We start from the raw sequence: 27,357 nt of genomic DNA, 5'->3' as shown, positions 1-27,357 counted from the left end.
TATGTTCGATCTACACATTAGTTTAGAGAAAATGGATGGCATGGCAATATTGATAACAACTTGTAAACATGATTATATTTTTCTACTCATTTAATTTTTTTTGGACATTCTTTCTGCAACGTTATGTAGTTTTCAGTGCAGAGATCATTTACGACTTTGTTAAATTTATTCCTAAGTATTTTATGTTGTTCGATGCTATTGAAATTGGAACTTAAAAATAATTTATTTCCAATGGTTTGCTGACATTTAGAAATATATAAATAAATAATACAATTTATTTTTATAGTATTGGACAATTGAAAATATATATGTATATATACATATATATGTGTATATATATATTTATTTTATATATGTGTGTATATATATATAACATACAATTGATTTTTATAGTATTGACCTTGTGTTCTGTCAACTTGCTAAATTTACTTGTTAGTTGTAGTAGTTGTTTTGCAGATTCTTGGAATTTTCTTTTTTTTTTCTTTTCTTTCTTTTTTTTTTTTTGCTTAATGCAGATTCTTTTTTTTATTTTTTATTTTTTTATTTTCAGCATAACAGTATTCATTGTTTTTGCACCACACCCAGTGCTCCATGCAATCCGTGCCCTCTCTAATACCCACCACCTGGTTCCCCCAACCTCCCACCCCCCGCCCCTTCAAACCCCTCAGATTGTTTTTCAGAGTCCATAGTCTCTCATGGTTCACCTCCCCTTCCAATTTCCCCCGACTCCCTTCTCCTCTCTAACTCCCCTTGTCCTCCATGCTATTTGTTATGCTCCACAGATCAGTGAAACCATATGATAATTGACTCTCTCTACTTGACTTATTTCACTCAGCATGATCTCTTCCAGTCCTGTCCATGTTGCTACAAAAGTTGGGTATTCATCCTTTCTGATGGAGGCATAATACTCCATAGTGTATATGGACCACATCTTCCTTATCCATTCGTCCATTGAAGGGCATCTTGGTTCTTTCCACAGTTTGGTGACTGTGGCCATTGCTGCTATAAACATTGGGGTACAGATGGCCCTTCTTTTCACTACATCTGATTCTTGGAATTTTCTACGTAAACCATCATCTCATCTGTAAATCCAGACAGTTTTACCTCTTCCTTTCTAATTTTTGTGCCTTTTATTTTGTCTCCTTGCCTTATGGCAAGGACAGGTCCTGGCAGGGTCCAGTGCAATGTTGAACAGAGGTGGTGGAAGCAAGCATCCTTCTCTTGTTCACATTTTTAGGGAGGAAATATTTAATATTTCATTACTTAAAGTTAGCCTTTTCATAAATGCCTTTTATCAGATTGAAGAAATTTCCTTTTGTTTTCAGTTAAATTTTGTCAAACGCTTTTTTAGCATCTATTGAGATGACCATATGGCGTTTCTCTCTTACTCTGTTAATGTAATGAATTACATTGCTTGACTTTTTTGAATGTCAGATTAGCCTTCCATTCTTGGGATAACCCCACCATGTGCTATTTTTGCCACGCATCTTATACTTCTGTATGTTATACGCCCTATAATACAAGGTCAAAATTTCTAACATCGTTTTTTTTTTGAACGATTTAAAAAATAAAGTCATATTAATATGCTCATTTACCATTTCCAGAGCCATTTGTTTCCTCATATAGATCTGAGTTTCCATCTGTGTCATTTTTCTTCAGCATGAAGGATTTCCATAAACATTTCTTATAGTGCAGGTCTGACAGTGATAAACTCTGTTGTATTTTTTTTATAAGAAAATGTCTAAATACACATCTTGTTGGAAGGATATTTTCTCCATACATAGACTTTTGGGTTGACAGTTTTTTCTTCCTTTGGCATTAAAATTTTTTATTTTATTGTTTTTGATGAGAAGTCAGCCATCATTCTATTATTGTTTCCCTTTAGCTTCTTCTAAGATTTTCTGGTGCAGGTGTATTATGGTGAGCCTAGCGGTGGCTTCTTTTTCTTCTTATCCTGCTTGAGGTTTGCTGAAATTTTTATATCTGTTGGATGATGTTTTTCACAATAGTCAGGATATTTGGGGCATTATTTTTTCAAATACTTTCTGTTCCATTCCTTCTGCCTTCTTCTGGGACTCCAAGGACATATGTCAGACTATAGATAACTGAGGGAGAATTTTTTTTCAAAAATTTTTTCAAAATTTTCTTTGTTCTTCAGAATGGATGATTTCTATTTATCTGTCTTCAAATTCACTGTCCCGTTTTCCTCCAATCTGCTGATAAGCCATCCAGTGAAAATTTCATTTCAGATATTGTACTTGTCAGTTTTAGAATTTCCACTTGGTTCTTATGGTGGTTTTATACTGTGTCAAATTAACAAAGCTGGAACTACATTTCCAGACTCACTTCCCTGTCTGGTTCCAAGTTAGGCCTGCTCAAAGAGATTTTCATGAGGTTTATAAGGCAAAAGTGAAGCAGCACCATTTTACATGCTACAGGTAAGTCTAGCATATCAAGCACTTGCAACTTGCTCTGAGCTGTTGGCTCACCTTCTTGGCATGGGGCAGCAGCCCCAGAGTCAAAACTTCCCCAGCTGCCACTAGACCTCCTCCTTCAGTTTCCCTGAGATCGGAGCCTGGTGATCGTCTGGCTCCACGTGAAAGGCACTCGCTCTTTCTTGGAGATTACCCACACCATTGTGATAATTGTGATTGGAGGTAATAAGAGACAGGTGTGGGTTTTAGCTGTCTTCATGGTTCCTACTTTTCCTCATAGGTTTCAGTTTGTTCTTGTTTTCTTTTGCATTCTGTCCAGCTTTCCTTTTAAACTGCTGACCCTACTGACCTATGATGACCTCATGCTCACCACACAATGCAGAGACACCAGTCTCACAGACTTCTCTACCAGAAATGACAGTCTTGTAATGTTTAACTCCTGGAATAAAGCCCTATATCCATATCAATTGTAGCGGACTTACTTCTTTGATCAAACCCCAACCATTTCTCTGTTGAAATTCTCCATCTAGTCACTCATTCTGATCATCTTTTAACTTCTTGTGCATATTTATCACACCTGCTTTTAAGTCCTTCTAATTCCAACAGCTGGTCATCTCTAGGTCAGTTTCTAAGACTTTTTTTTCTCTTGATTATGTGTTACATTTTCCAGTTGCTTCAAGGGTATGATCATTTTTATTGCAGACTGGCTATTGCAAAGAATAGGCTGTAGATCTTTGTCTTCCTCTGGAGAATGTTGGTTTCTATTTTAATCAGTGGATAAATAATTGGCTGATCACCTTGAGCATGTGGAGGCTTAGATTTACATTTTTGTTAAGGTGGGTCTGTTTCAACTTTGTCTTTAGGTCTAGAGTGGATCTCCTGGTCTTGGGACATTGTCTTTACTCCTAAAGTGTAGCATCTTCTGTGCTTTCAAAGAAAGTCCTGAGCTATTTACCAAGTCTCTTCATGTTGGTGTGACTCGAACTCCAAACTACCTTCACTACCATAGATAGCAGTTGAAATCCTTGTTCTGATTTTCAGCTCTCTAACTGTTGCTTTCCACTGGGTACTTAGATTCACCCCTGTGTATATGTAGTTTAAGGTCAGTCAAGAATTTGAGAGGAGTCTGTATACATATGTTAGGGTCAGCCCACCTGTGGATCCCTCATTTCTAGGATACCTTCCTTCATGTTCAGACATTCTGAGAGCCCGAATTCCATTCTCTGATACTTCAAGGTGGTAATTATAACTTTCTTCTTGAATTGTAGCTCTTTCATTTAAACAGACTGGGGCATGCCCTTCAGAAAAGAAAATCCCACAAAAATGTGTATTTCACCCAGTGTAGTTCTCTTGATTCAAAAGTTGAAACCTCTTCAACCCTTGTTTCTGCCTGCTTTTGGTCATTTTCATATGCCCTTAAATGTTTGTTTTTTATATTTAGTCCAAATTTATAGTTGTTATGTGCTGGAGGATTAGTCTATTGCAAACTATTCATAGTTTGCAATATGAGTACTGCATAACTGGAATCATAACTGAGAATCTTTAAAGGCTGAGGCAAAAGGAAGAAAGAAGGAGTGGGGGTTTCGTTGAATCCCCATTAAACAGAAAGAGAGGACTGGAGAGCTTTGGAAGATGAGAGTGAAGAGGCGTCAGAACAGTCTCCCCGTTTAATAGATTGCCTCCCTTTTCTGTAAAAAACAGTGTGTGAGTGAGTGAATGAGTGTGTGACAAAGAGAGAGAATGAAAAAGTGCCACAGAGCACTCTAATCTTGTCCCTTTGAATCCAACGCATAGGGATTAGAAAGCACTGGAGGAACATGGGGCAAAGCTGCCCTAACTACCTGTGCCAGTTGCTCTGTGTGTGTGTGTGTGTGTGTGTGTGTGTGTGTGTGTGTGTATCATATGCCCAAGTTAGCAGGGGTAACTTGGAAGAACCTGAAGGCTAGTAAAGAAATCCCCCCCCCCCCACTGCTAATTATTTGTTCTAAACTATCAAACAACATGAAAAGGATAAAAAGAGCCTTGGATAAGATGCTCCAGGATATGGTGATTATCTGTTTTTTCTTTTAAATGTGTCCCAAGGGGGCACCTGGGTGGCTCAGTGGGTTAAAGCCTCTGCTTTCGGCCCAGGTCATGATCCCAGGGTCCTGGGATCGAGCCCCGCATCGGGCTCTCTGCTCAGCGGGGAGCCTACTTCCCTTCCTCTCTCTCTGCCTGCCTCTCTGCCTACTTGAGATCTCTGTCTGTCAAATAAATAAATAAAATCTTTAAAAAAAAATAAATGTTTCCCAGGACATTTGACCAGGATACTACTGGTGGATTAGAAATTATGACACCATTTATTGGTTCACATTTTGGGAAAAACAGCCTGTATCCAAATGGCAAATAGGAGGCCTGCAGGCCAAAGCTGGACTCCTTATCAGTTTGAGATCCTTGATATCAGCCCATATAGTGTTTTTAATACTTTTGGAATTAAATGCATAACATTTAAAAATATGGATTCTTAGCTGTCTCCTTTTTTTTATTTTTTTTTTTAAGATTTTATTTATTTATTTGAGAGAGAGGCAGTGAGAGAGAGCATGAGCGAAGAGAAGGTCAGAGGGAGAAGCAGACTCCCCGTGGAGCTGGGAGCCCGATGCGGGACTTGATCCTGGAACTCCGGGATCATGACCTGAGCCGAAAGCAGTCATCCAACCAACTGAGCCACCCAGACGTCCCTAGCTGTCTCCTTTAGATGGTACATGTAACATTTCAGTTCCCAGCATCTGCAGTACCAAGACTTGTCTGTTTCTCTTACTCACATTTCTGAACATGGCCTATCTGACCCCATAGGTTTTTGACTTTGTGAGTCCTGCTCTAAATCTTGCTGGGTTGCCATTACTGTTTTGGGAATGCCAACATAGTTGCCTGTCTGGTATTTAGGGGAGATGGAAAAAGGTCTGAATTGATCTATGGGAAGTAAGGATTCATGTTATATCCCCTAAAGGAAACAACAAAACAGGTCACCACCTTTCAGGATGATAACAGATATTCCCACAATGCTTTAAGAAAGCATTCCCTTGTCTTAGGCTTGTAGAGTGTTTCTACTGAGGCACAAGCTTGTGAGGTGAGACAGGCCATTGAACTGAGAGGGCTGGGGTAGACTAGCAGGCAAGAACACGACAGGACTGTCTGCAACTCTTAAAAAGAGAAGACAGGTAGGGCAGACAGAGCAATCGGTAAAGAACAAAATGTAGCAACACTGGGGAGAGTGGCATCATAATAGATCAGAGCAGTGAGAGGCTGGATACTGCTGCAGTGGTCTTACAGCTAAACATCCGACACTCACAGTGCAGGTGCAGCAGCTTCTGAGCATGCAAGTAAAGAGAGGAAAGATTAGAGAGTTGAGTTATGATATAATGAGGCAGAGGAAGAAGAAAAGACCATGAATTTTAAAGATGGAAACAGAATTCTAAAGAGACACTCTTGGGAAATCTTTGAGCTAGAGATTGAGTGGAGAATTCAGGGCCACTCCTACAGAAAAGCTTTATGCATTAGTGATTAAGAGTATGTGGTTTAGAATCAGACACATGTGGGCTTTGCAATTAATCATCTAGGTGACTGGGCAAGCTTTTAGTTTCTCTGAATTTCGTCATCTATAAAATGGGGGTTAGGATAGTACGTACTTCACAGGGCTGTGAATGTTGAGGGGATACTTACAAAGTGCTGAGTCCAGCTTCTAATAAACATTAGCTACCGTTATTAGTAGTAGTAGTAATTATAGTAGTCATACCATGAACACCTATGTGCTATGAAATGCACATCTCCCTCATAATCGTGATCAGCATCACCCAAGAGCTTTTGTTAAATTACAGTTCAACCTCGGTGTTTTATTAGCAGCAACGAACACATTTCAAAGGGATGAGCAGCGCTCGCTTCAGCAGCACATATACTAAAATATCAAAGGGATGAGCAGAAATTTGAGGAGAGGTTCAGACTGGATCTGGTTAGACCACTCTCTTGGTGGCTCTGAGAAGCATGAAGGCAACATGAGAACACTAGGCACTGGGAGGAAAGGATGGAGGACACACAGTGCCTACTTCATAAGTTGGTCTGAATTACATATAGTAGAGCCATACTTCAATCTGTCTGGAAGTTGCCTTCTGCCATGTGCATGTTAAAATCTTCACTATAGCTACCTTAAATGCTTTGGCAGGGCTGGGTTAGGGAAGAGCTCCCTTGTGCATTTATATGCAGGAGTCTGTTGGGATAAAAGTGGAGCTGCATGGAAGAAACCTCTACTTTTTATGGATTAGGGGAAGGAGCTTCTGTAACTTGTGGTCTGACATCACTGATGTTGCCCAGTTTGCCTAATGGAGGCCCTTCCCAGTCCAGAACTTATAAAAAGCAGGCAAATGCCACATAAATCAGATACTGGTCCCAGGGAAATTCAGCCCACGTGTCTAAAGGGAATGCAATGAATTGCTTTTCCTTTCCAATGCTTTCTTGTTTGGCTTCCATGGAGGTTTGTGTTTGTGGAAGAACTTGGGTCTAATTGTTGCAGACAGATGCCTGTGTTCTTTTAGCTGAGGCAGATGGGCAACAAGAGGAGGAGGTGGGGGTGGTTGTGAGGGAGGAGGTGACATTTGTAAATATGTCAAGGGACAATGCAAATTCAGCATAAATGCAGTGGAACCTTTTAAATGAGAAGATGAAATGATCTTTTATAAATGATGCACCGATCTGGGAAGATAGCAATGGCATCAGTGAAGGGATTGATTCTTGACCATCTGTAGTGACAGTGGATTATTTTTAACCTCTTCCCATATAACATGATTAACAAGAGTTGCTAACAATTTGCAAAATTAACTATCACTTTCCCTCCTTCCATTATAAATAAAAAAAGGGCCGCATAGCAGGCAGCAGTAGGAAGAAAGAAGAGTTGTAAACACCTTGAGCTAACCTACTGCTCAGTAGTCTCAAAAGAACTGACCAGATCTTGGCCAAATGCTTCTCTGGGGTTGATGCACACTTTGATCTACTGTCTACAACAAACACTCAAGTCTTAAGCTCTAGTTCAGGTAGGCTCAAATCCCTTCTGACCACCCCAAACCTCAGTCAATCGGGATGCTGCCTTCCTGGGACCAGACCCTGGTTCTTTCCTTTGAGCACCTTACCCCTTTGTCCAGTGGAACCTTCACGTCCATAGAGAGAGAACCTGTTTCCCCATTGATCATGGCTGTTCTGAGCTTCAAGAGGAAAGATAATGGTATTAGTCCCCTGGCTCACACTGAAGGGTAGAAGGCACTGAGCTTTATTGACCAGACTGCAGGTGATCCTTAGGAATATTTCCAGTTCTTCCCTCTTTCCTTTAAGCAGAATACCAGGAGGGAGTATCGACCTGATTCTAGCTAGTTTCATTTAGCTTATAATTCCAGATCTTCACCAAAATAATGCTCCCAAGTACCCTGATGTATGAGAGAACATGGTACCATAATACTGAGACATAATTTCCTCTAGAATGAGTACTGACCACCCTCCCCAAATCAGACTGAAACACCACTGGACCTCAACCTCTGTGGCTTATAGACATGGCTCCTTCCACCTTAGCACTCCCTGAAACTCAGGAAGATACTATTATGTTGTTATAGTTGTTGGAAGGATTGCCCATTATGGAAACTGCTTCTGGTTTGGGATTGGAAAGCCTCCCCTGAGAGGAAGAGAGTGGGCCCAGAGCTCACGGCCCCACAGCTGGCTTCTGTGCTGGCTATGGAGCCACACTCGCTCCTCCTTCCTCTGCTTTCCCTACTCACAGTTTCTGCTTGGTCTTCCCACTCCACTTCAGAGAGATCCACGCTGTTGTAGTTTGGTTTGGGTTTCAGTTTCTTCCCCTCTCTGTACTGGAGTGGGCAGATTGGGAAGAAAGATGTGAGGTGAAGCACGAGGCCCTGCTCAACTTTCATCTCTTCTCTGAAGCCTTACAGATATTTTAATCAAATCAAAGAATCTCAGGGATTCCTGAAGGTTATCTGGGCCACCCTTCCACCTGAGGCAGCATTTCCCTTCCTAACATTTGTGACAGCTCATCTCACGGCCTCTGAGTGTTTCCCATGGTGGGGACCTCCCTATTTTGTGAGTCAGCTTGTCGTAGTTTGGACAGCTCTAATCATTAGGAAGCTCTTCCCCATAAGGAGCTCAAGTCTGGGCCCCCTGTTACTTTTACCCATTGGCCTTATTCTTTCCCTGGAGCTACACTGGATGTTTTCCACCTGATGGCTGTTGAGGTTTTTGAAGGTGCTTGTTATTCCTGACTACACCTCTCCAAGCTAAACGCTCACAGGTTGCAGATGCCTCAATTCCCTCTGAATGGGCTCTACGTTGTCAATGTCACTCCCAGAATGGAGTGCCCAGGATGAACGTCAGTATTTCAGATGGGGTTCCGACCAGTGTGGTGTGTGCGTGTGACCTTCGTGGGCCACAATATCATATGGCTTTGCCTGCTACCTCTGATTCAGCTGGATTTCCAGGACAGCTACACTGCCCAGACAGCCAAAATTGAGTTCTCAGTCACTTAAGTGCCCTTGGCTTTCCTTGCATGGCACACTGTTAAACTACATCTTTTCAATACTATGCTTGAACACTGACTATTTTGCAGAGCTTTCCATGCATCCTAATATATTTATCTTGTTAGTTTCAGCCCATCTTTTAGAAAAGTACTTTCTGAATATGAATTTTCTCCTTATTGTATTATCCATACCTTCCAGACTTTGTGTCATCTGGTTTCTGTGTTTTCATCTTGATAGAATTCTTGAATGGGACAAAGCCAAAGACAGACAGATTCTGTAGCGCCTAATGAAGGCCTCCCTCCAGCTCAACACAGAGCCATTAATCAAGTCTTTGAATGTTATTATTTCCTGGCGCTACCTTCCCTCCCTCCCTCTCTGCTACCAAGACAGATTATCGTCAAGTTATCTGCCACTAGGTTGGCAGCACTTCCCAGCTTTAGTTTAATAATAGATCAAAAAAGGAAAGGGATGGTTTATTATCAGGGTGAATTAAGAATTAATCAGAGGGTCTACTTTTAGCAGAATGAGGCCCCCAAAGATGCTCGAATGGTTGAAGTCCCCTATCACTGTGTATCATGCTTCTGCCAGTTTTTATTTCTTTCCAGAAACTGTCACCCTCATTTCTTGCCTCTCTAGGAGGTCTGCACTGTAACTGACACAGCAGTATTGTCCTTTCCTTCTCACCCACCCTTGGATGACATTCCATTCCTGGTCTTGCTGAGGCCTGTGCTCTTGACAACCAGCACTGCCCTACCATTTTTTACATCAACTCTCTTTCTTTTGAGTAAGGTGCAATATTCCGCATCATTGCTATTGTCTTATTCCTCATGATACTTGAAAGATCATCTCTAGCTCCTCTTGTTCAAACCATAATTCCACTTTGTATAATGGCTCATACTTTGAGCTCCAACAGAAAGATTTCAGGCCAACAGTATGGCTCTTGACCCTCTTTTGGTTTATTACTAGGCATATCCTCTATTACTTTTCTTTTTTAAACTTAAGTATTGTTCTCCTTAATACCTATCACAAACTGATAGTGTTCCCTTAGGAAGCTCATTATGTTGGCTTTACATAGTGATGTTTGTCATGTAATAATGATCTACACAGTATTTTTCTCTAATTGTTTCATTTGTGTAAGTCTATTTGGGTATACCTTTTTTCCTTAATTAGACTATCACCTTCTGTTTATAGCATTCTCAGAGTGTTATAAGGTCAGCCACCCAGTAGGTCCACAATATCAACTGATTGGTCTTATATTCATCTAGATTATAGAGTTGTTGACAGATGAGTTTCTGATCAGTGCCCTTTAATTTTACAAGTCAGCTCCATGATTGACCTTTTTCTCCCCTAGTGAGTCATTTTGTTGCCATTGGGGCTGCCTCCTACAGAACCCACTGGTACCAGTCAGTGACCCATTATGGTTCAGATGCTTGCCCAGTAGAGTCTGAATTGGGGAGACAACATGGCTTCTAGTGTGCCCCGATCTCTCTACTCTGAACCTCTACAGTTTGCCTTAAATAGCTCAATCAGTTGCTTTATGAACATTCAGTATATATCTGAACCAAACTGGAATGACACGTGATTTGGCTGTTTTCTCCAAATGGCAACTGGAGCAGATGAGCCCCTTAGTAAGTTCTCACAAATTTACTCTGCTAGCTACTTTCTTCAGCTGCCATCTCAATTCAGAGTGAGACTGAAAGGGGAAAGGGCTAAGATTCCTGTAACTTCCCTCCCCCTGCTGGTCCCAGCACTCACACTGAGAGGTATGGTCACTGTTGTCATCAATAGTGGCCAATAGCCATGACCAGAGGCAGCAGGAGCTCCTAGTCTTGGAGGTAGAAGCTTTAGATAAAATGACCCAACTTTCTCTCTTGGCTCTCAGTTGTTCAGTCAACTGCATATGAAAATGCCCCAAGCCCCTGTATCAGTATGGAGGGAGCCAGGAAGGAGGCAGGAGCACTCGGAAACATATCCCAAGACAAACTCAGGGAGTCATAGCTCCGCTGTCCCACCTCTCATGTGACTCTTTCCTTGCCATTATTGTTGTTAGCTCAATGTTCACACCACCCCAGGTGGGGACCCTGAAGGTCTGATGATACCACTGTCAGGCTCCAAGAGGAGTGTGGTGTGACTGAGGCAGTGACAGGAACGTAAGTGGCTTGTCCTTCAGGGAAAACTGCACATTTCATTGCATGCCCTCTGGTCTGTTCATCAATCAGTTCATGAATTTTTGCTTTGTCTTTCCTGCTAGATTACAAACAATTTGAAGACAGGGACCATGACTTAAATTTTTTTTTCTTATATTACCCTTTGTTTGGGTTCTTAAATGGAGCCCAGTGTGTGTTCGTTGTTTTAACTGTTCTTATGAACTATCTCCAGATCCCATAGAGTTAAGATCCCAATGCAAATAAGATCTGTACCTACCAGGGGTCGGAGATCAGGATGCGAGAGAATGTAGCCATTGTTGGTGTTCAAAAAGGCATATCCATGCACTCCGAGCTGCCAAAACAACAGGAATTGAGGGGCATCAGACCTGTTGTTTGGGTTGGAGAACTGGAGCTAGGAAACGGTCAGGCTGCAGGACGGTTAAAGATGACAGCTCACAGTGGTGAGGTTCTCAAATAGGAATATTAACGGGGCCAGCACCATGCTTCTAGCCACAAAGTTTGAATTTTTTCCTAAATTCTACTATTTATAGCAGCCGCAATAATGCATATCATTACTTGACCTCTTTCCCACCACATGTTCTAGGTGCTTTGATGATGTAATCTCACATGTTCTCCAAACAGGACTGCATGGCATAGAGGAGCAGATGGAAAAACCAAGGCACCAGGAAGGGAAAGAACTTGCTCAAGGCCACAGAACGAGTCAGAGCTGGTGGTGACAAAGGGTCTCAGAAGTCCAAACCATTGCTCCCATGCTCAGTGCCTGCACTTCCCTGGCGGTGGGATGGCAGGGCCCCATCCCAGCTCTGGGCTTGGCTACATTGCCTGCAGAGAGGCTCTGGAACTGGGTAAGACAGCTCCAAGGGAGTCTGTGATCACCACTCACGCATCTGATCCAGGCTCACCTTGTAACGGGGTGCCAGCTTCATCAGCTCCCTCAGGGCCACATCAGAGCCCACCACACCCAGAAGAATGCCGTGGGATCGCTGGAAAGAAAAACATCAGGGTCAGGGGGGACTTGGCTTCCCTGTGCACAGGATCAGACTGGACCCTTGCCTTTCCCAGATCCTGGAAGAGGAAGCAAGCCGCTTAGGCCTTATATGACCCTTCTTCTGCAATTGGATTTTAGGCTGAGCTCTTTGGAATAAACATCTAGAACCTATCAGAAGAGGTCCCAGGAGTAATCTCAGCTGCTGGGAAGATTAATTTCCAGTATTAATATTTAAATTATAATATTTAAAAGAAATACAAAATTGAATGAAATATTAATTTTCATAGCAGAGGCTGAAGTATCAAAAATCCCAGGGACCATAACCTATGGACACTCTGAAACATACAATGCCTATAAGGAAACATTTTCTAACCAGAGGAAGGATGGAAGTTTCTAGAAATTCCCTCACCAGAGGCCTTTATCAACAAATTAGAGGCTGCCCAAACTGGTAGGATAAGTGTTATTTTGCCAGAAGGTTGGCAAGGGAGCCTTTCTAGCCTTATATCCCAGGACAGTGGTTACAAGTTCAGAGCACTAGGACAACTCCAAACCGGCTGAACAGAATCACAGGGGAGGTTTGGGAAATACAGACACCACACCACTTTCCACCCTCACCCCTTCCCAACCAAGAGATTCTGGTATAGCTGGTTGGGCATTGGGCATGGAATCTGAATATGAAAGAAGGCTCTGATATGTAACCAAGTCAAGAACAATTGGTCTAAAGAGGCCAGCCCACGGCCCCAAATTCTAATCCCTGTTGCAGCTTCTCAGAGAGTGGCCACTCACGGTTTCATTCTTTTTGCTGAAGACTGGCATGGCCACAGTGGTGAGGAGCATCATGTTCTGGGCCTGCGAAGTGGAGAGCTGTCAAGGAGGAAAGAGAAAAGGACAGAGAGTTCAGAGTCCATAGTGTGGAGGACCCAGAGTCACCCGTGTGAACTACCATTGAAGTGTCACCTTCCAACAGGAGGAAAAAGCCACATGTGAGGTTCCCCTTCTCTGCAAAAGGAGAGCTGGCAGTAATGCTGGAGGAGAGAGGTTGGATGGAGAGGGGATCAGGACGACATCACTTAGCGACAACTGTCCTAAGCCAGGGCAAGTGTCAGAACCCCAGAGCTCACAGCTCCCAAACATGCTCATGAAGTCCTCTGTCTCAAGCATGCCAAGGAAGAGCATGAGCTCGGGGAACAAACCCGTCCTGCACATACCCAAAAATCTCTGCCATGGACCCAAGGTTGGCACACACAACAGTCCAGGCCAGTTCAGAGGGAGAAGGACATTGACAATGAGCCACCTGCGAACACAAGGGCACGCATGGGGAAGCACAGCTCAAGGGGAGGCTATGACGTAGTTGTAGCTGATCGTAGGGTCACTCCTAACACCCATCAGACAGACCCACAACCTCTTCCTCACTGAGAAAGCCAGAGCCACGTCATTCCCCACCTCTGAGATGGCCCTCCTTCCCGACTGCCTCATCTTACTGTGTGGGCTCCTTCAGCCTCCTTGGAAGCTGCAAGCATCCCACTTTGTTATGAAGACAGGCCCTCACAGGTGCTGTGTGCAGGTGTGTTTGATATGTGCACTCGTCATCAGGATCGACCCAATGCTGTGCTGAGCCCATGGAGTTCTATAGTATTCTTTCCTGGAGAATGAAGAACTTTTAAAAATTGGATATATTTGGGGTGCCTGGGTGGCTCAGTGGGTTAAAGCCTCTGCCTTCAGCTCAGGTCATGATCCCAGGGTCCTGGGATCGAGCCCCACATTGGGCTCTTTGCTCAGCAGGGAGCCTGCTTTCTCTTCTCTCTCCTGCCTCTCTGCCTACTTGTGATCTGTCTATCAAATAAATGAAAAAACTTTTAAAAAAATTGGATATATTTGACATATAACCTCGTATTAACTCGAGGTATTGCTTAAGTGTTGCTTTGATACATTTGTGTTGTCATATGATTGCCGTTGTAGTGATGTCTTTTATATTATGTAATTATAATACAATATTGTCTGTATTTGTTACACCATGCATAGATCACTAACCAACAAGGGAAGAAGGAAGGAATAAGTCTGGAGCAGAAGGGCTCTGTCCAGGGAGGGCAGGCTTGAATAGGTCTGCTCACCAGCTTTCCGGGTCTCTGGGGGCAGCATCCAGGCAAGGGTCTTCTAGCAGGCTGAGCCTGTCCACCCCTTCACCCATCTCCTGAGGAGGTACTCTGCTCACCACTCTCCTGACCCAGGAAGTTCTTCTTACTCCCGGGCCCCTAACTCGGGAACAGGGTCAGGCTCCCACCTTGCTGTCCATGTAGGCTTCTGTCCAGATGATGTCATGGTCATGGTTGATGACCATGGGGCGGCTGAGCACGTGCAGGTACTCCATCACATTCTCCTGTGCATCTGCCAGCGTGGAGATCTGCGTGTAGTAGCCTGACAGAGAGGGTGGTGTGGTTGTGGGAGGCTGGGGGTGCCACTTGAAATCAGTCTCTGGGGCCCATTCACTGTTCCCCAGCTGCTCTTGGCTTACAAGTGGGATCTGCACTGGGAGCTGCCCTGGGTCACAGGGACTATTCTCTCCCAAGGTTATGCTCTTTCCTGGGGAGAGATGGAGGCCATCGTTCTGTCTCAACCTGGGGGAGCTCTGGGGGGCATTCCCAATCCAGCAAGGCCACAAGAGCAGAGGGGCCTCAGCAGCAAGGACTGTGTGGGTTGGCTTCCCTCTCACATTGGTGCCCTCTTTATTTCCTTACAGGGTTATCTTCCAAGAGCACCCTCTCCTGCATGCAGCTCTGTTTTGGGGTCCATTTTCAGGGAGTATAGTCCAAGGCAGTGGCTCAGTGCCCCCTACTCCCCCTTCTCTGACCACTGTCCTTCCCAGTTACAGGGAGGGATGCTATAGCCTCTTTGTGGTAGCCAAGGTGATACTTAAAAGAGCAAATGGCTTACAAAATGGCTTAAAAGAGCAAATAGCTATGAATGACTTAGTACATGTTTACCTCTCTGGTCTCATTGCTTATCACCTCCCACAAAACATTCATCCCACCCTCCAGAAAGTGAAACTGCTTTCCATTCCCAGATGCCTCTTGTCTTAGACACTCTGTCTGGAACACTCTTCCATGCTTTCTATGTCTGGCTGATTCTTACTATCCTTTATGTCTCAGCATAGACACCTCTTCCTTTAGGAAGCCCTCCCTGCTGCCTCCAAATTCCCATCAAGTCACTCTCCCAACCCCAGTATCGTCTGTGCCCCTCTGCCCTTATAGCACATTTCAGATTACATCATCATTAATGGTTTACTTGTATGTGTCCTCTGCTGGATAGTAGCAAGAACAAGACCGAATCCATCCTGACCACTTTGCCAGGCACGACAGTACATACTCAATAAGCTGGTTGAATCGAGGGCCCAAGTTGGCATCATGAAGCCCAGGATTTGGGTTCTGGCCAGAGACAAATGAGGACCACATCCAAAACATTATTCTAAAGAAAATGATGACCCTCTGCTTTTTTTCTGGAAGCAGAACCACAGTAAGGGGGCTTAATTTGCAACCAGAGGAGATGAGTCTAGAAAAAAGAGAGAACTTACACTGAAACTGTGTAAGTTCTGTCTCACTGTCTGTATTGTGGTTCATATAGACTTTATTTGAAGAGAGAATTTTTGCTTCTGCAAACACTGGATACATAAACTCTCAGTTTCATTTCAGGTGACTTTATGACCTAGAGTTCCCACAGGAGTAATCATGCATTTACTCAGCGTTTCACAGGAGCAATCTACATTTTGTCTAGCTTTTCCCAAGTAAGAAGGAGGGGCGAATACTGTCATCTCGGCACAACACTGCTCCTCTGTAAGGCCACCATGTCAGAGACATGGCTCAGCACCTTCAACGACTGGGCGGAGGCAGCAAGGAACTCTGCTCACACATCACCTACCTTTGTTGTTGCACGCGATCCACTTCAAGCGGTCAGCGAAAGTCACTTCTCTTCCAATAAGATAAGTGAAAACTCGAACCTAGTCCACAAGACACAGATGGACTCAGCAGCCACAATCCTTGCTATAAGTAGTGCTAATATTATTTATGTGAGCCTTGGGTATCAGGTCAAGCACTTTCCTGACTTGGGACTCTCCACTTTCATCCTATTGACCAGAAAGGATCCTGAGGCCCAGGCAGTGACAGGACTTGACAGGGCCATAGTGACATGGGCCAGATCCTGAGCAGGGGGTCACAGCCTGGCAGTGTTCTTCTCAATGCCACACCTGATCTCTCACCCTGCACTCTTTCTTGCAAGAGGCCTCTGTGCCTAGGGTCAGTGTAATTTTGGAACACCAGTCTGAGACATACTATCTGAATAAGCTAACAGGTCTAATGGGTCAGAACATTTGAACTCAGGGCAGGCACGGTTTTTTTTTTGGCACCAATGGTTATCCCATGCAGGCAGTAGGAGAACATTCCCCTTGGTCCCTTCCCCTGCTCCCCTTGACTTCCACCAGAAGAGTAACCTTGCGGTCTGGCCAGTTGTACTTCTCAAACACTGGCTCATAGTCCTCCACGGCCCCATCAGTGATCAGCATGATGGCCTGGTTGCAGAGGCTTCCTTGCCGGGCCTCTTGGAACTGTGTGGGGAAAGGACAGGCACTGGGACTGCAGGCCATCTCCTGCCCTCCCCACACCTCCACCTTGTCTCCCAACCCTTCACTCTCCCCCAGCTTCACCATGTGTAGGTACCTTCTTTAGGATCTGGAAGGCTTCAATCAAGGCTTGGTTCACGACCCCCACACCCTTGACCATCAGCTCATCTACCAGCTGTTTGAAATGCTGTCATGGGTAAGAAATTAGAGGAGGATCAGTGGATCGACAACCAGGGAACCTTCATCTTTGGTCTTAATTTCAGAGGCTGTTTAGACCTGTTTTCCCAAAACATGATTGCAGAATCCTTCTCTTCATGATCCAGCTAATTTCACAGCTGGACCCCTACCACAGATGTTTCTCAAATGCCCCCAAGATAAACTGAGGGAGTGTAAATGGCTGGGTGCAAACACATTCCTGCTACTGGAAGGAAATTCCAAGTGAAGCAACCAAACTCAAATTCTCCAGCCACAGGAAGAAGGACCTGTCACATGAAAGCTTTTCCTTTGGAAAAAAAGTTGCCTCTCTCCTTGCCTTTGAGAAGGACTCAATCCGATGGGTTTGAACTTCTCTTCCTTTTGGGGAATCTCCTTATGACTGATATAGTGGAAAGTCCCATGGAAGAGGCAAAGAGGAGAACTAAGTCTTGGATAACCCACAGAGAGAAAAAGCCGTCCTAAATAAGTGAAATTTCCCTTGGATGGGAGGTCTCTTTTGGCTCACTATTTGCTCCATAGGCAGGCAGCATATTTATGAAGCAATTTCTTGGGTGTATTTACATGGGTAACTTCTTTGCCCTCTTTCCAAGTGTCATGGGAATAAGGAAAGGGGACCATCAGGTAGTCTGTACATGTGGCTTTCCCCCATCCTAATCAGAGCAGGGACTCAGAAGCATCAGGTACTTACCTGATGGGGGACACTCACCTCACGATTGTCTCTATCTGCCTGGACGAGGATCCCTTTAAAACAAGGCTCAATGTAATGGATGTAGTCACTGTACTGCAGGTGCAAAGAGCAGAGGGGACAGGAGAACAGTTTGGGTCCATTTGGGAGGTCAGGGCCCAGTGAAAAAACTCAGGCATCTCACAGGTTACCTAGGCACCTGTGTAATATTATTTCCAGATACCCTATGCTTCTGGCAGTTCTTCTGAGCAGAGAGAAGGCAGTACAGAGAACAGTGGGGTCTTAACTCCAAAAGTTCTCCCTCAAAAACTGGTCTTGGGCCATTTTATCAGGTGGCTGGTTGAGTGATGTCCATCTCCCAGAACACACAGAGAACCTGAAGGTACTGAAAGAATCCCTTGGGTCTTCACCCCTAGGACTACACAAAGTGCCTTCCATGAGAATCCCAGAGCCTTCCATGTGCAGACCCCTCCCCAGGGCCTGGGTCTGGGGATTAGGAACTGTGTTCTTTCACCCTTTGCCCTATACTTATGATGAAGATCTTCTAACTTTCAATAGGGAACAGGAAGGGAAAAAGATGAATTATTACTGCCCTCTTTTTCTTACTCACTCCACATCCTCATAGCTAAAATTCAAATATTCAAGATGTCTTTAATCTATTTCTGTTTAAATAAGAGAAGGAGGGGTGCCTGGGTGGCTCAGTTTGTTGAGCAGCCAACTCCTGATTTCAGCTCAGGTCATGGTCTCAGGGTCCAAGCCCACATCAGGTTCCCTCAGCAGGGAGTCTGCTTCTCTCTCTCTCTCTCTCTCTCTCAAATAAATAAATAAAATTTTAAAAAAATAAATAAGAGAGGGAGAGAAAGGGAGACGGTGGTGACATGGTAGTAGGAGTGCATGCAAGTTCGAGGACAAATGTTGGGTGTTCTGGGGGAACATTGGGAGCAAAGCTTCCCCTACTTCTCCTCCCCAGATGGCAGGAGAAGGGTTGGGAGAGAGGCGGGGCAGGCCATGTGGTAGGAGCAGGAGCACACTCGCACTCTGCCTGAAGGGGTCGGACCTGATCCTGTGGCTGTCCTGGCCCTGCTGTAGGTCATGACCAGGGATGGAAAGGTGGTGGAGATTGGGAGGGTGGGGTCCAGGAAATGATGCAGGCCTCAGGGGAGCAGGGGAGCAGTTCAGGAATGAGGGGGGCCCTTCTCATACCCTGGGATGAGCATTTTGAAATTAGATCATTTTTGCCTTGGTATTCCTTTACTAGATACATAGATTCCATGGAGGACAAGCATTTTCAGCAATGTGGCAAGTTAGTGGGAGAGTTTTGGATCAGGTGACCTTCAAAATGATGCCTCCAAGGTGGCAGTCAACTCTGCCTCCTTGGAGGACTGAGCTGGCCTGCTCTTTCATTGCATTCCTGACTCGTATGTTCCCACTTCTTTCTGCTTTTCCCCTTTCTTTTATTACTTTTCTAGAGCAGGAAGAACTATCCTCAGGAAGAGTTGTGGTGAAAGCAGGAGCAGGGTTTGCTGGTCCCTTTCCAGGCCCCCACAACCTATGCTCCCTTTCTCCTGATACATCTGGATTTGGGTGGGATGAAAGAAATGGAAGGCCTGGAAATGTTGTAAAAATCCAGAGCCCAGGGCTCACTCATCCAAAGCATAACAGAGATGCTGTTCCAGAGATGGGTACCACTCAAGGGCACATGGGTGAGAGTAAGTTAGGTATTTGCTCAGGGCCAGTGTCTCTTAATTATTATTCTCAGGCTCATCTGAGAAATTGGTGAAATCTACAGAATTAGAAAAAAATGGATGTGCATGTTTTACACATAATTTCAGAAATTCTGTGGACCTCTTGAAGGCCATCCTTGATCTGACCTTAGCTTAGAAGCCCCAGCTTCAGAGGAGAGAATCATCATACAATATGAAGCAGCAAGTGACTGTAGGTATAGGTCATTCTAGTGCAGGCAGAGGAAAGGTTTTTTCCTAGGGGAGCTATTCCAGAGCAGGAAGGCACATTTACCGTGATGATGTTAACAAAGTCATTCTCCCCCAGTGTGTCCAGGATGGTGGAGATGGTGTGCTTGGCAATAGTCATGCGCAGCCCCTTCATGCTGCCGCTCGTATCCACCACAATCACTATGTCCTTGGGAGAAGTAGCAGCTTGTATGTACCTTTAGCGGAAAACAAGCACAGTTCAATGATGGGAAAACTAAAGCCAGGGGGGCCACCCGACTGAGTCTCTAATTATTTCTATTTAGAGTCTGGCTCAAGTGTGCCCAAAGTTCAGATTTGTGATCCATCAATGCTAGGTTTTATCAGGTCCCATACCCACTCAGCACAGTTCCAAAGCCATTTTGGGGTCAACAGCTGGGAATGTGCACATCTAAAGGGCCTGTCAGGTAGGAGAAAGGTTAAGTCCTGGTGGTAACCCTTATCCTCTTTGTTTTGGACCAGCCAGTGTCCTGGAGGGGCAGGCAGCAAGGAGAGGGACAGCTGGATTGCACCCTCAGATTCTGTTACAAATCTATCAGAGGAGGAGTGTGGAGGGAGAGGCAAGTCTGGCAGAGGATTGAGTTAAGTTAGAGACAGCTCAATGTCCTGTGTGGAGGTTTGGGGTAGGAAAGACAAATGTGAAGAGTCCTGGAGCAAAGGCAGCTGCAGAGACAAGGAGGAATGCATCTGGCAAGTCTTCCTGCTCTTGTGTTGGATTTAGGTTCTACATTCTGAGGCCTTTGGCTAGTGGTAAGGGCCGGGCAGAGACCAGACGAGAACTAGGCGGAACCCAAGGGTTGTAAGAGAGATGCCAGCATGAGAGACCTCTTCCCTGGAGCTCTTACCAGCCACGATTTCTGCAGTCAAAGGTAATGACTCCATTCTCATCAGGTGTCCATTTGATACCTGTGGAAACAAAGCCTGGTTTTTGCACCAGCTAAATAAAGCTGCTTCAGAGAAATGATTGGGTGATGATGCCCAGTTTGACCATCCCCAAGGCAGGACTGGCAGTGGGCCTGGGCAGTAGGGTGTGGGACCACTAGATTACACCCTGTAAATTGAGGCAGCAGTCAAGGAGGAAGGCCAGCTTATGGAGGAACACCTACCACCCACACTGCCCAGACCTAGAGTTGGGGTTACTGTCACAGGAAGGACCACCAAATGTGATGCCTGAGTCTCCTGTGACTGAACCTCACATCAAATTGTAGAAGGGGAAGCTTGAAGGAGGTATGACTTTTAGCATCCACTACCATCAGCAAAGCATGGACAGAGTGCTATTCTTGCAGGTGCTCTGATCTCTAGCCCACCTGCTTCTACTCAGCTTAATTAAATTCAAAGGGAGAAGTGATTTGGTTATAAACAGTAAGCTCCTTGAGGTCAGGGATTCCCATTACCTAGCACAGTGTCTGACACAGCATGTATCAGAGTTGATGCTCAATACATGTTTGTTACAGGAATGAAAAATGAATGAATGTGTATGAAAGGTCTTGCCTTGAGCACTAGCAGAGCACCAGGATAGATTTTTGTCTTATTTATCTTTTCAGAAACTTGGATAAAGGCACAAAAAGCACAGATATCACTGACATGATCCACAACATAATCTCTGTTTGAAAGGCTTTAACACTTATGAATAGAGGGTCCAAGATAAGGAGATGAAAAATAAGTGGTGAAATTGTAGTAGGTTATGTTTGGGCTAGAAAAATAAAAGTAGTGGCAGTATCATGAGTGTCTGGCTGGGAGTCCCCAGAGATTGTCCTGTTGCACAGCAGTTAGACTTCAGATGAGATGTACTTGTCGAGGCATTGCTGGTCTCTCAAAGGTAGGAGATGTTTTCAGGGATCATGACCCCCAAACCAGACAAATGAAAGCAGAGTTCTAAGAATGAGGGACAGAGGCCAAGGCCACCAGGAGCCCTGGAAGGAAGAAACGGGACCAGAGCATGGTGGGAGCTTGAGTAACAATGGCTGTGATGTAGACCTGTAGGCAGCTAGAGAAGTAGGGTCTTCTGGAGGCCACATTCCTACAGCAGCATGATTGTGGGCAATCTGATCCTTAGAACAGTAATGAGGAGGGGGAATTGAGTCTGAAGTTTTTGGCTCTGAACCAAAACCTTAGAAGAGTATTTTAGTGGTCTTGCTAGGGGTATCTTCAACTCCAAGAAGAGATAGAAATGGTCCTCTGGAGGGGAAGCTTGCCTCTTGAAGTGGCATGGACTCACAAGCAAAGATTATTAAATACATGAGAAACAGGCAATGTGAGTGAGAGGCAGCAGAAGCAAGAACCATCAGATGTAGCCTTTCAGGGATTACATGTGTTTGAATTACAAATACAAGGTATAGGATATCTGTGTCAGAGAAATCACCAGGAAGAATATATAACAAGAAGTGTTAGGAACAAAGAAACAGCCTTCAGAATATGGAACATTCAGAAATGAAAAAAAAAAAATTAAGTTGAGAAAATGCATAATGGATTATTCATAGATAAAGAGAAAATGCATGCATTTGAAAGATTCATCCAGAGGCTAGAGTCAGAAGGGCTAATATGTGTCTGGTTGGTGTTGTAGAAAGAGAAAAAGGAGAGCACAAGGAAGGACAATGGTCACAAAGCTGGTGTCAGCATATTCTAGGACTGACAAACAGTCCCAATCCATAGACCTAGTAAGCACAGTGTATCCCAAGCAGGATAAATAAGATATCCTCATGTGGACACACAGTAGTGAAACTGCACAACTCCGAAGGTAAATAAATAAATAAATAAATACCTTGAAAACAGCCAGAAAAGCTAGAATACTTACAAAGGAACAGCAGTTAAACTGATAGCAGATCTTTGCAACATCACTGGAAGCCAGAAGACAATGGAAACACAATTTTAAGGTGTTGAGAGAAAATAATTGCTAATTTAGAAATGCATTCCCGGCAAAAACAATCATTAAAGAATACATCAGTGTTGGTGGAGAGCAACAGTGTTGCTTGCTGAAATCTGTTTAGGAGTTTCTAGTTCCTCTGTGCTGTTATTTATTGCAAACCATTTCTCGGGGGGGGGGGGGGGGGTCATTAAATGCAGGCTTAGTCACTCATCTCCAAAAAAAAAAAAAAAGACTTTGCCTTTTTGCCTTTTTCTGTTTAAATAAGATAACAACAGGAAATGATTGGTGTAACTCATAAAATTTTTTTAAAAGGAGGACTTTGAAAGCCAAACAAAACAATAAAATGAGGATAAAACAAAACATTTGCAGATTAACAAAGCTGGAGCAGTTTACCACCCAGAGACCTACTGGAAGGGAACATTTGGAGGATTTACTTCAAGTGGGAAAAGGATCTTGGAAAGACAGCTTGAGATGCATGAAGGTGGGCAAATAAAATAGTAAACAAAGGTTAATTCAAAATAGGCAATATTTGTCTTAAGTAACAGTAATAGTATCTAACTTGTGGGAATAAAAAAAGGGAAATGTTAGATGACAATGGCATGGAAATCAAGGTGGTAGAAGGAGAGGTAAGTGCAAGAGTCCCAAAGCCCTTTTGTGACTGGAAGGAGAATAAAGATATTATTTAATTTTAACATCTTGTGTTAGTATGCCTGATGAAATTGCAGGGGTAATTACTAAAAATAAAACCAGAAGGAAAATTTCCAAACTGGTAGAAAAATAGAGAAGTAATGAGGGAAGTGGTTATTTATCAAACATTTAATCACTGAAAAAGACAAACAAGGATAACGAAACATAGAAATAGAAGAACAAGTAAAAGTTTTAGAAATCATACAATGGCATGTTTAACTATATCAATACAATAAATGTAAATGTGTTTAACTTGCCAGCCAGTGAAAGAGATTGTCAGTTTGGATAAAAATTGAAATGCTATGCACTATTTTCAAGAGATAGGACTAAAACAAAATAACGTGGAAGGTTGGAAGTAAAAGAAGGCAATAAATATACATCACTCAAATACTAACCCAAAACTAGTATCACTCTATGGATATCAGACAAAACAGACTTACAACAGAAAGTGCAATGGGGCTAGTCCAGGTCAAACAGCAAAGATAGAGAAATCAGCAAATATATAGGAAATTTAAACAATACAATTAACAAACTTGATCTAACAACATACACAGAATTTTTCATCCAACAATTAGAGCACACAAATTCTTTTCAAGCACACATGGAATATTTATAAAACTTGATGACATACTTGATGCATCTCAACTAATTTCACATAATCAGTATCACACATGCCAGGTTCTCTGACTGCAAATAAAATGAATTGGAAATTTATAACGAAAAGATAAATATAATTGGATATATTTGGAAATTTTAAAACACACTTTTAAACAACTAAAAGATCAAAGAAGAAATCACAGGGAAATTAAAAAATGTTTAGAAGCAAATAGTAATTTAAACAACTACCATGACACCAAAAACTCAGGCAATAACTTTGGTGTATCAAATCAATAAAGTGGAAAGAGAACCATAGAATGGGAGAAAATATTTGTAAACTATTTATCTGATAAGAGGTTAATATCCACCAAACATAAAGAACTACAGCTCAAGAACCACAAAAGCAAGCAGTCCAATTCAAAAATAGGCAAAGGAGGAGGTGAGGAGCAAGATGGTGGAGGTGTAGGAGACCTAAATTTCATCTGGTCCCAGGAATTCAGATAGATAGTTATCAAACCATTCTGAACACCTACAAACTTAATAGGAAATCAAAGATAAAGATAGCAGCAATTCGATGAACATAAAAGCGACCACTTTCTGGAAGGTAGGACGTGCAGAGAAGTGAATCCGAGGCGATGTAAGGAAAAGAGACTGCGGGGGGAGGGGCCGGTTCCTGGCAAGCGGTAGAGCAGCAGAGCACAAAATTGGAACTTTTGGAAGTCTGCTCTACTCAGGGATGTCGATCCAGAGGCTAAGTGGGGGGTGGAGCCCTCATGGAGACAGTGTGGTCTCAGGACCCATGGGGTCACAGAAAGACCAGGGGTGCCTGAATGTGGCAGAGCTCCCAGGTATCAGAGTGGGGAAGCCCATGGCAGAGATAGAGTTGAGCAGAGGGCTCTCAGCTCAGGGTTACTTAAACCATGATCCAAGGCACAGTTGGGCCATTGCTCTTTGGACAGGGACCCGAAGAGAAGCAGATCTGGGGAGACTTACCTTCCTCCACCAGCAGGAGTGGTGCAGGAGTGTGTGGCAGGAATCATCTGGGTTTGGAGACTCCAAATGGGGCTGTGCACCAGAGATAGAAATGCTTGGTCACCAACTGGGTGAGCTGAGAGTGCGGCCGGGTATGGAAAGCGTTCAGGGAACGAAAGCTCCCGAGAGCGAACCTAAGCAGATTACTTAGCCCGGACCCAGACAAGGGTGGTGTAATTCCGCCTCGGGCAAAGACATTTGAGAATCACTGCAACAGGCCCCTCCCTCAGAAGATCAGCAAGAATGTCCAGCCAAGACCAAGTTCACTGATCAATGAGAACCGTGGAACTGCAGAGCTAGAGGAATGCAGCACATAGAATTCATGGCTTTTTGACCATTACTCTTCAGTCTTTCAGTTAAATTTTTAAAATTTTCATTAATTATGGGGTGCCTGGGTGGCTCAGTTGTTAAGTGGCTGACTTCAGCTTGGATCATGATCCTGAGGTCCTGGGATTGAGCCCCTTGTTGGGCCCCCTGCTCAGCAGGGAGCCTGTTTCTCCCTCTCCCACTCCCCCTGCTTGTGTTCCCTCTCTCTCTGTGTGTCAAATAAATACATAAAATCTTTAAAAATAAAATAAATTTTCATTATTTTTCCTTTTTTTTCTTAATTTTTCTTCTCTCCTATTTTAACCAAATCTTATCTTTTCAATACCTTTGTAAAATCTTTTTTAAATTTTCATTTTTATAGCCATATTCTATTCCTTCTTTGTATTTAACCTTATTTTTTATATACATATAAGTTTTTCTTTCTTCAAAATTTTGGGGATACAGTTTCTTCTAACAGACCAAAATATATCCTAAATCTAGTGAATGGTTTTGTTCTAGTCTCCAGCTTGGTCACATTCTCTACTTTAAAAAAAAAAAAATTCTTTCTTTTTTCAACCAACTTCTTATCAATTCCTTTTTAAAAATCTTTTTAAATTTTCATCTTCACAGTCATATTCCATCCCTTCATTGTATTTATCCTTATTTTTGTATATATTTTGTATATATGTAAGTTTTTCTTTCTTTAAAAATTTGGGAGGCAGTTTCTTCTAACAGATGAAAATACAACCAAAATCAAGTGCATAGCTCTGTTCTATTCACCACCCTAATCATATATTTTTTTCCCTCCCCCCACCCCCATTTTGGGTCTCTTCTGATTTGTTTAGTGCATATTTTTCTGAGGATATTGTTACCCTTTCAGCATTTTTCTCTCTCATTCACCTATTCTTCTCTGGACAAGATGACAAGGTGGAAAAACTCACCTCAAAGAAAAAAAAAAAAACAAGAGGCAGTACTGATAGAATTAGACGTCAGAACCAGAGTTCAGAATGACTATTATAAAGATGCTAGCTGGGCTTGAAAAAAGCATAGAAGATACCAGAGAATCCCTTTCTGGAGAAATAAATGAACTAAAATCTAACCAAGTTGAACTAAAAAAAAAAAAAAAAAACTATTAATGAGGTGCAATAAGAAATGGAGGCTCTTACTGCTAGGATAAATGAGGCAGAAGAGAGAATTAGTGATATAAAAGACCAAATGACGGAGAATAAAGAAGCTGAGAAAAAGAGAGATAAACAACTACTGGACCATGAGGGGAGAATTTGAGCGATAAGTGATACTATAAGTGGAAACTATATTAGAATAATTGGGATCCCAGAAGAAAAAGAAAGAAAGGGGCACAAGGTATATTGCAGCAAATTATAGCAGAGAACTTCCCTAATTTGGCGAAGAAAACAGGCATCAAAATCCAGGAAGGCACAGAGAACTCCCCTCAAAATCAACAAACATAGGTCCACACCCCATCATCTAATAGTAAAACTTACAAGTCTCAGAGGTAAACAGAAAATTCTGAAAGCAGCTCAGGACAAGACGTCTGTAACCTACAATGGTAGAAATATTAGATTGGCAGCAGATCCATCCACAGAGACCTGGAGGGCCAGAAAAGATTGGCATTATATATTCAGAGCACTAAATGAGAAAAATATGCAGCCAAGAATACTATATCCAGCTAGGCTGTAATTGAAAATAGAAGGAGAGATAAAAAGCTTCCAGGACAAACAAAAAATTAAGTATTTGCAAACACCAAACCAGCCCTACAGGAAATATTGAAAGTGGTCCTCTAAGCAGAGAGAGAGCCTAAAAGTAACATAGACCACAAAGGAACAGAGACAATATACAGTAACAGTCACCTTACAGGCAATACAATGGCACTAAACTCTTATCTTTCAATAGTTACCCTGAATGTAAATGGGCTAAATGCCCCAATCAAAAGACACAGGGTATCAGAGTGGATAAAAAAACAAAACCCATTGATATGCTGTCTACAAGAAACTCATTTTAGAACCAAAAACACCTCCAGATTTAGTGAGGGGGTGGAAAAGAATTTACCATGCTAATGGACATCAAAAGAAAGCTGGGATGACAGTCCTTATATCAGACAATTAGATTTTAAGCCAAAGACTATAATAAGAGATGAGGAAGAACACTATATCATACTTAAAGGGTCTGTCCAATAAGAAGATCTAACAATTTTAAATATCTATGCCCCTAACATGG

At 43.1% G+C, this 27,357-nt stretch overlaps 1 protein-coding gene across 1 annotated transcript in view; it reads right to left on the bottom strand.

The window, feature by feature from the left end:
• The window catches only part of LOC111159692 (calcium voltage-gated channel auxiliary subunit alpha2delta 4), a 113,946-nt gene that overhangs the window by 63,996 nt on the left and 22,593 nt on the right, over positions 1-27,357 (bottom strand). The window contains exons 7-18 of the mRNA XM_022522259.1: positions 20,480-20,540; positions 19,663-19,813; positions 17,668-17,742; positions 16,843-16,932; positions 16,617-16,730; positions 16,049-16,127; positions 14,418-14,551; positions 12,923-13,000; positions 12,051-12,131; positions 11,405-11,479; positions 8,228-8,314; positions 7,592-7,663 (exon numbers count right to left, since the gene is read on the bottom strand). Coding sequence (XP_022377967.1) covers positions 7,592-7,663; positions 8,228-8,314; positions 11,405-11,479; positions 12,051-12,131; positions 12,923-13,000; positions 14,418-14,551; positions 16,049-16,127; positions 16,617-16,730; positions 16,843-16,932; positions 17,668-17,742; positions 19,663-19,813; positions 20,480-20,540 — 1,097 coding nt within the window. The remainder of the gene's footprint in view (positions 1-7,591; positions 7,664-8,227; positions 8,315-11,404; positions 11,480-12,050; positions 12,132-12,922; positions 13,001-14,417; positions 14,552-16,048; positions 16,128-16,616; positions 16,731-16,842; positions 16,933-17,667; positions 17,743-19,662; positions 19,814-20,479; positions 20,541-27,357) is intronic.

This window comes from Enhydra lutris, unplaced genomic scaffold, assembly GCF_002288905.1.
Source record: "Enhydra lutris kenyoni isolate GAN:26980312 unplaced genomic scaffold, ASM228890v2 scaffoldscaffold69, whole genome shotgun sequence".
Lineage (NCBI taxonomy): Eukaryota > Metazoa > Chordata > Mammalia > Carnivora > Mustelidae > Enhydra > Enhydra lutris.
This window is presented reverse-complemented; position numbering and strand designations above follow the sequence as displayed.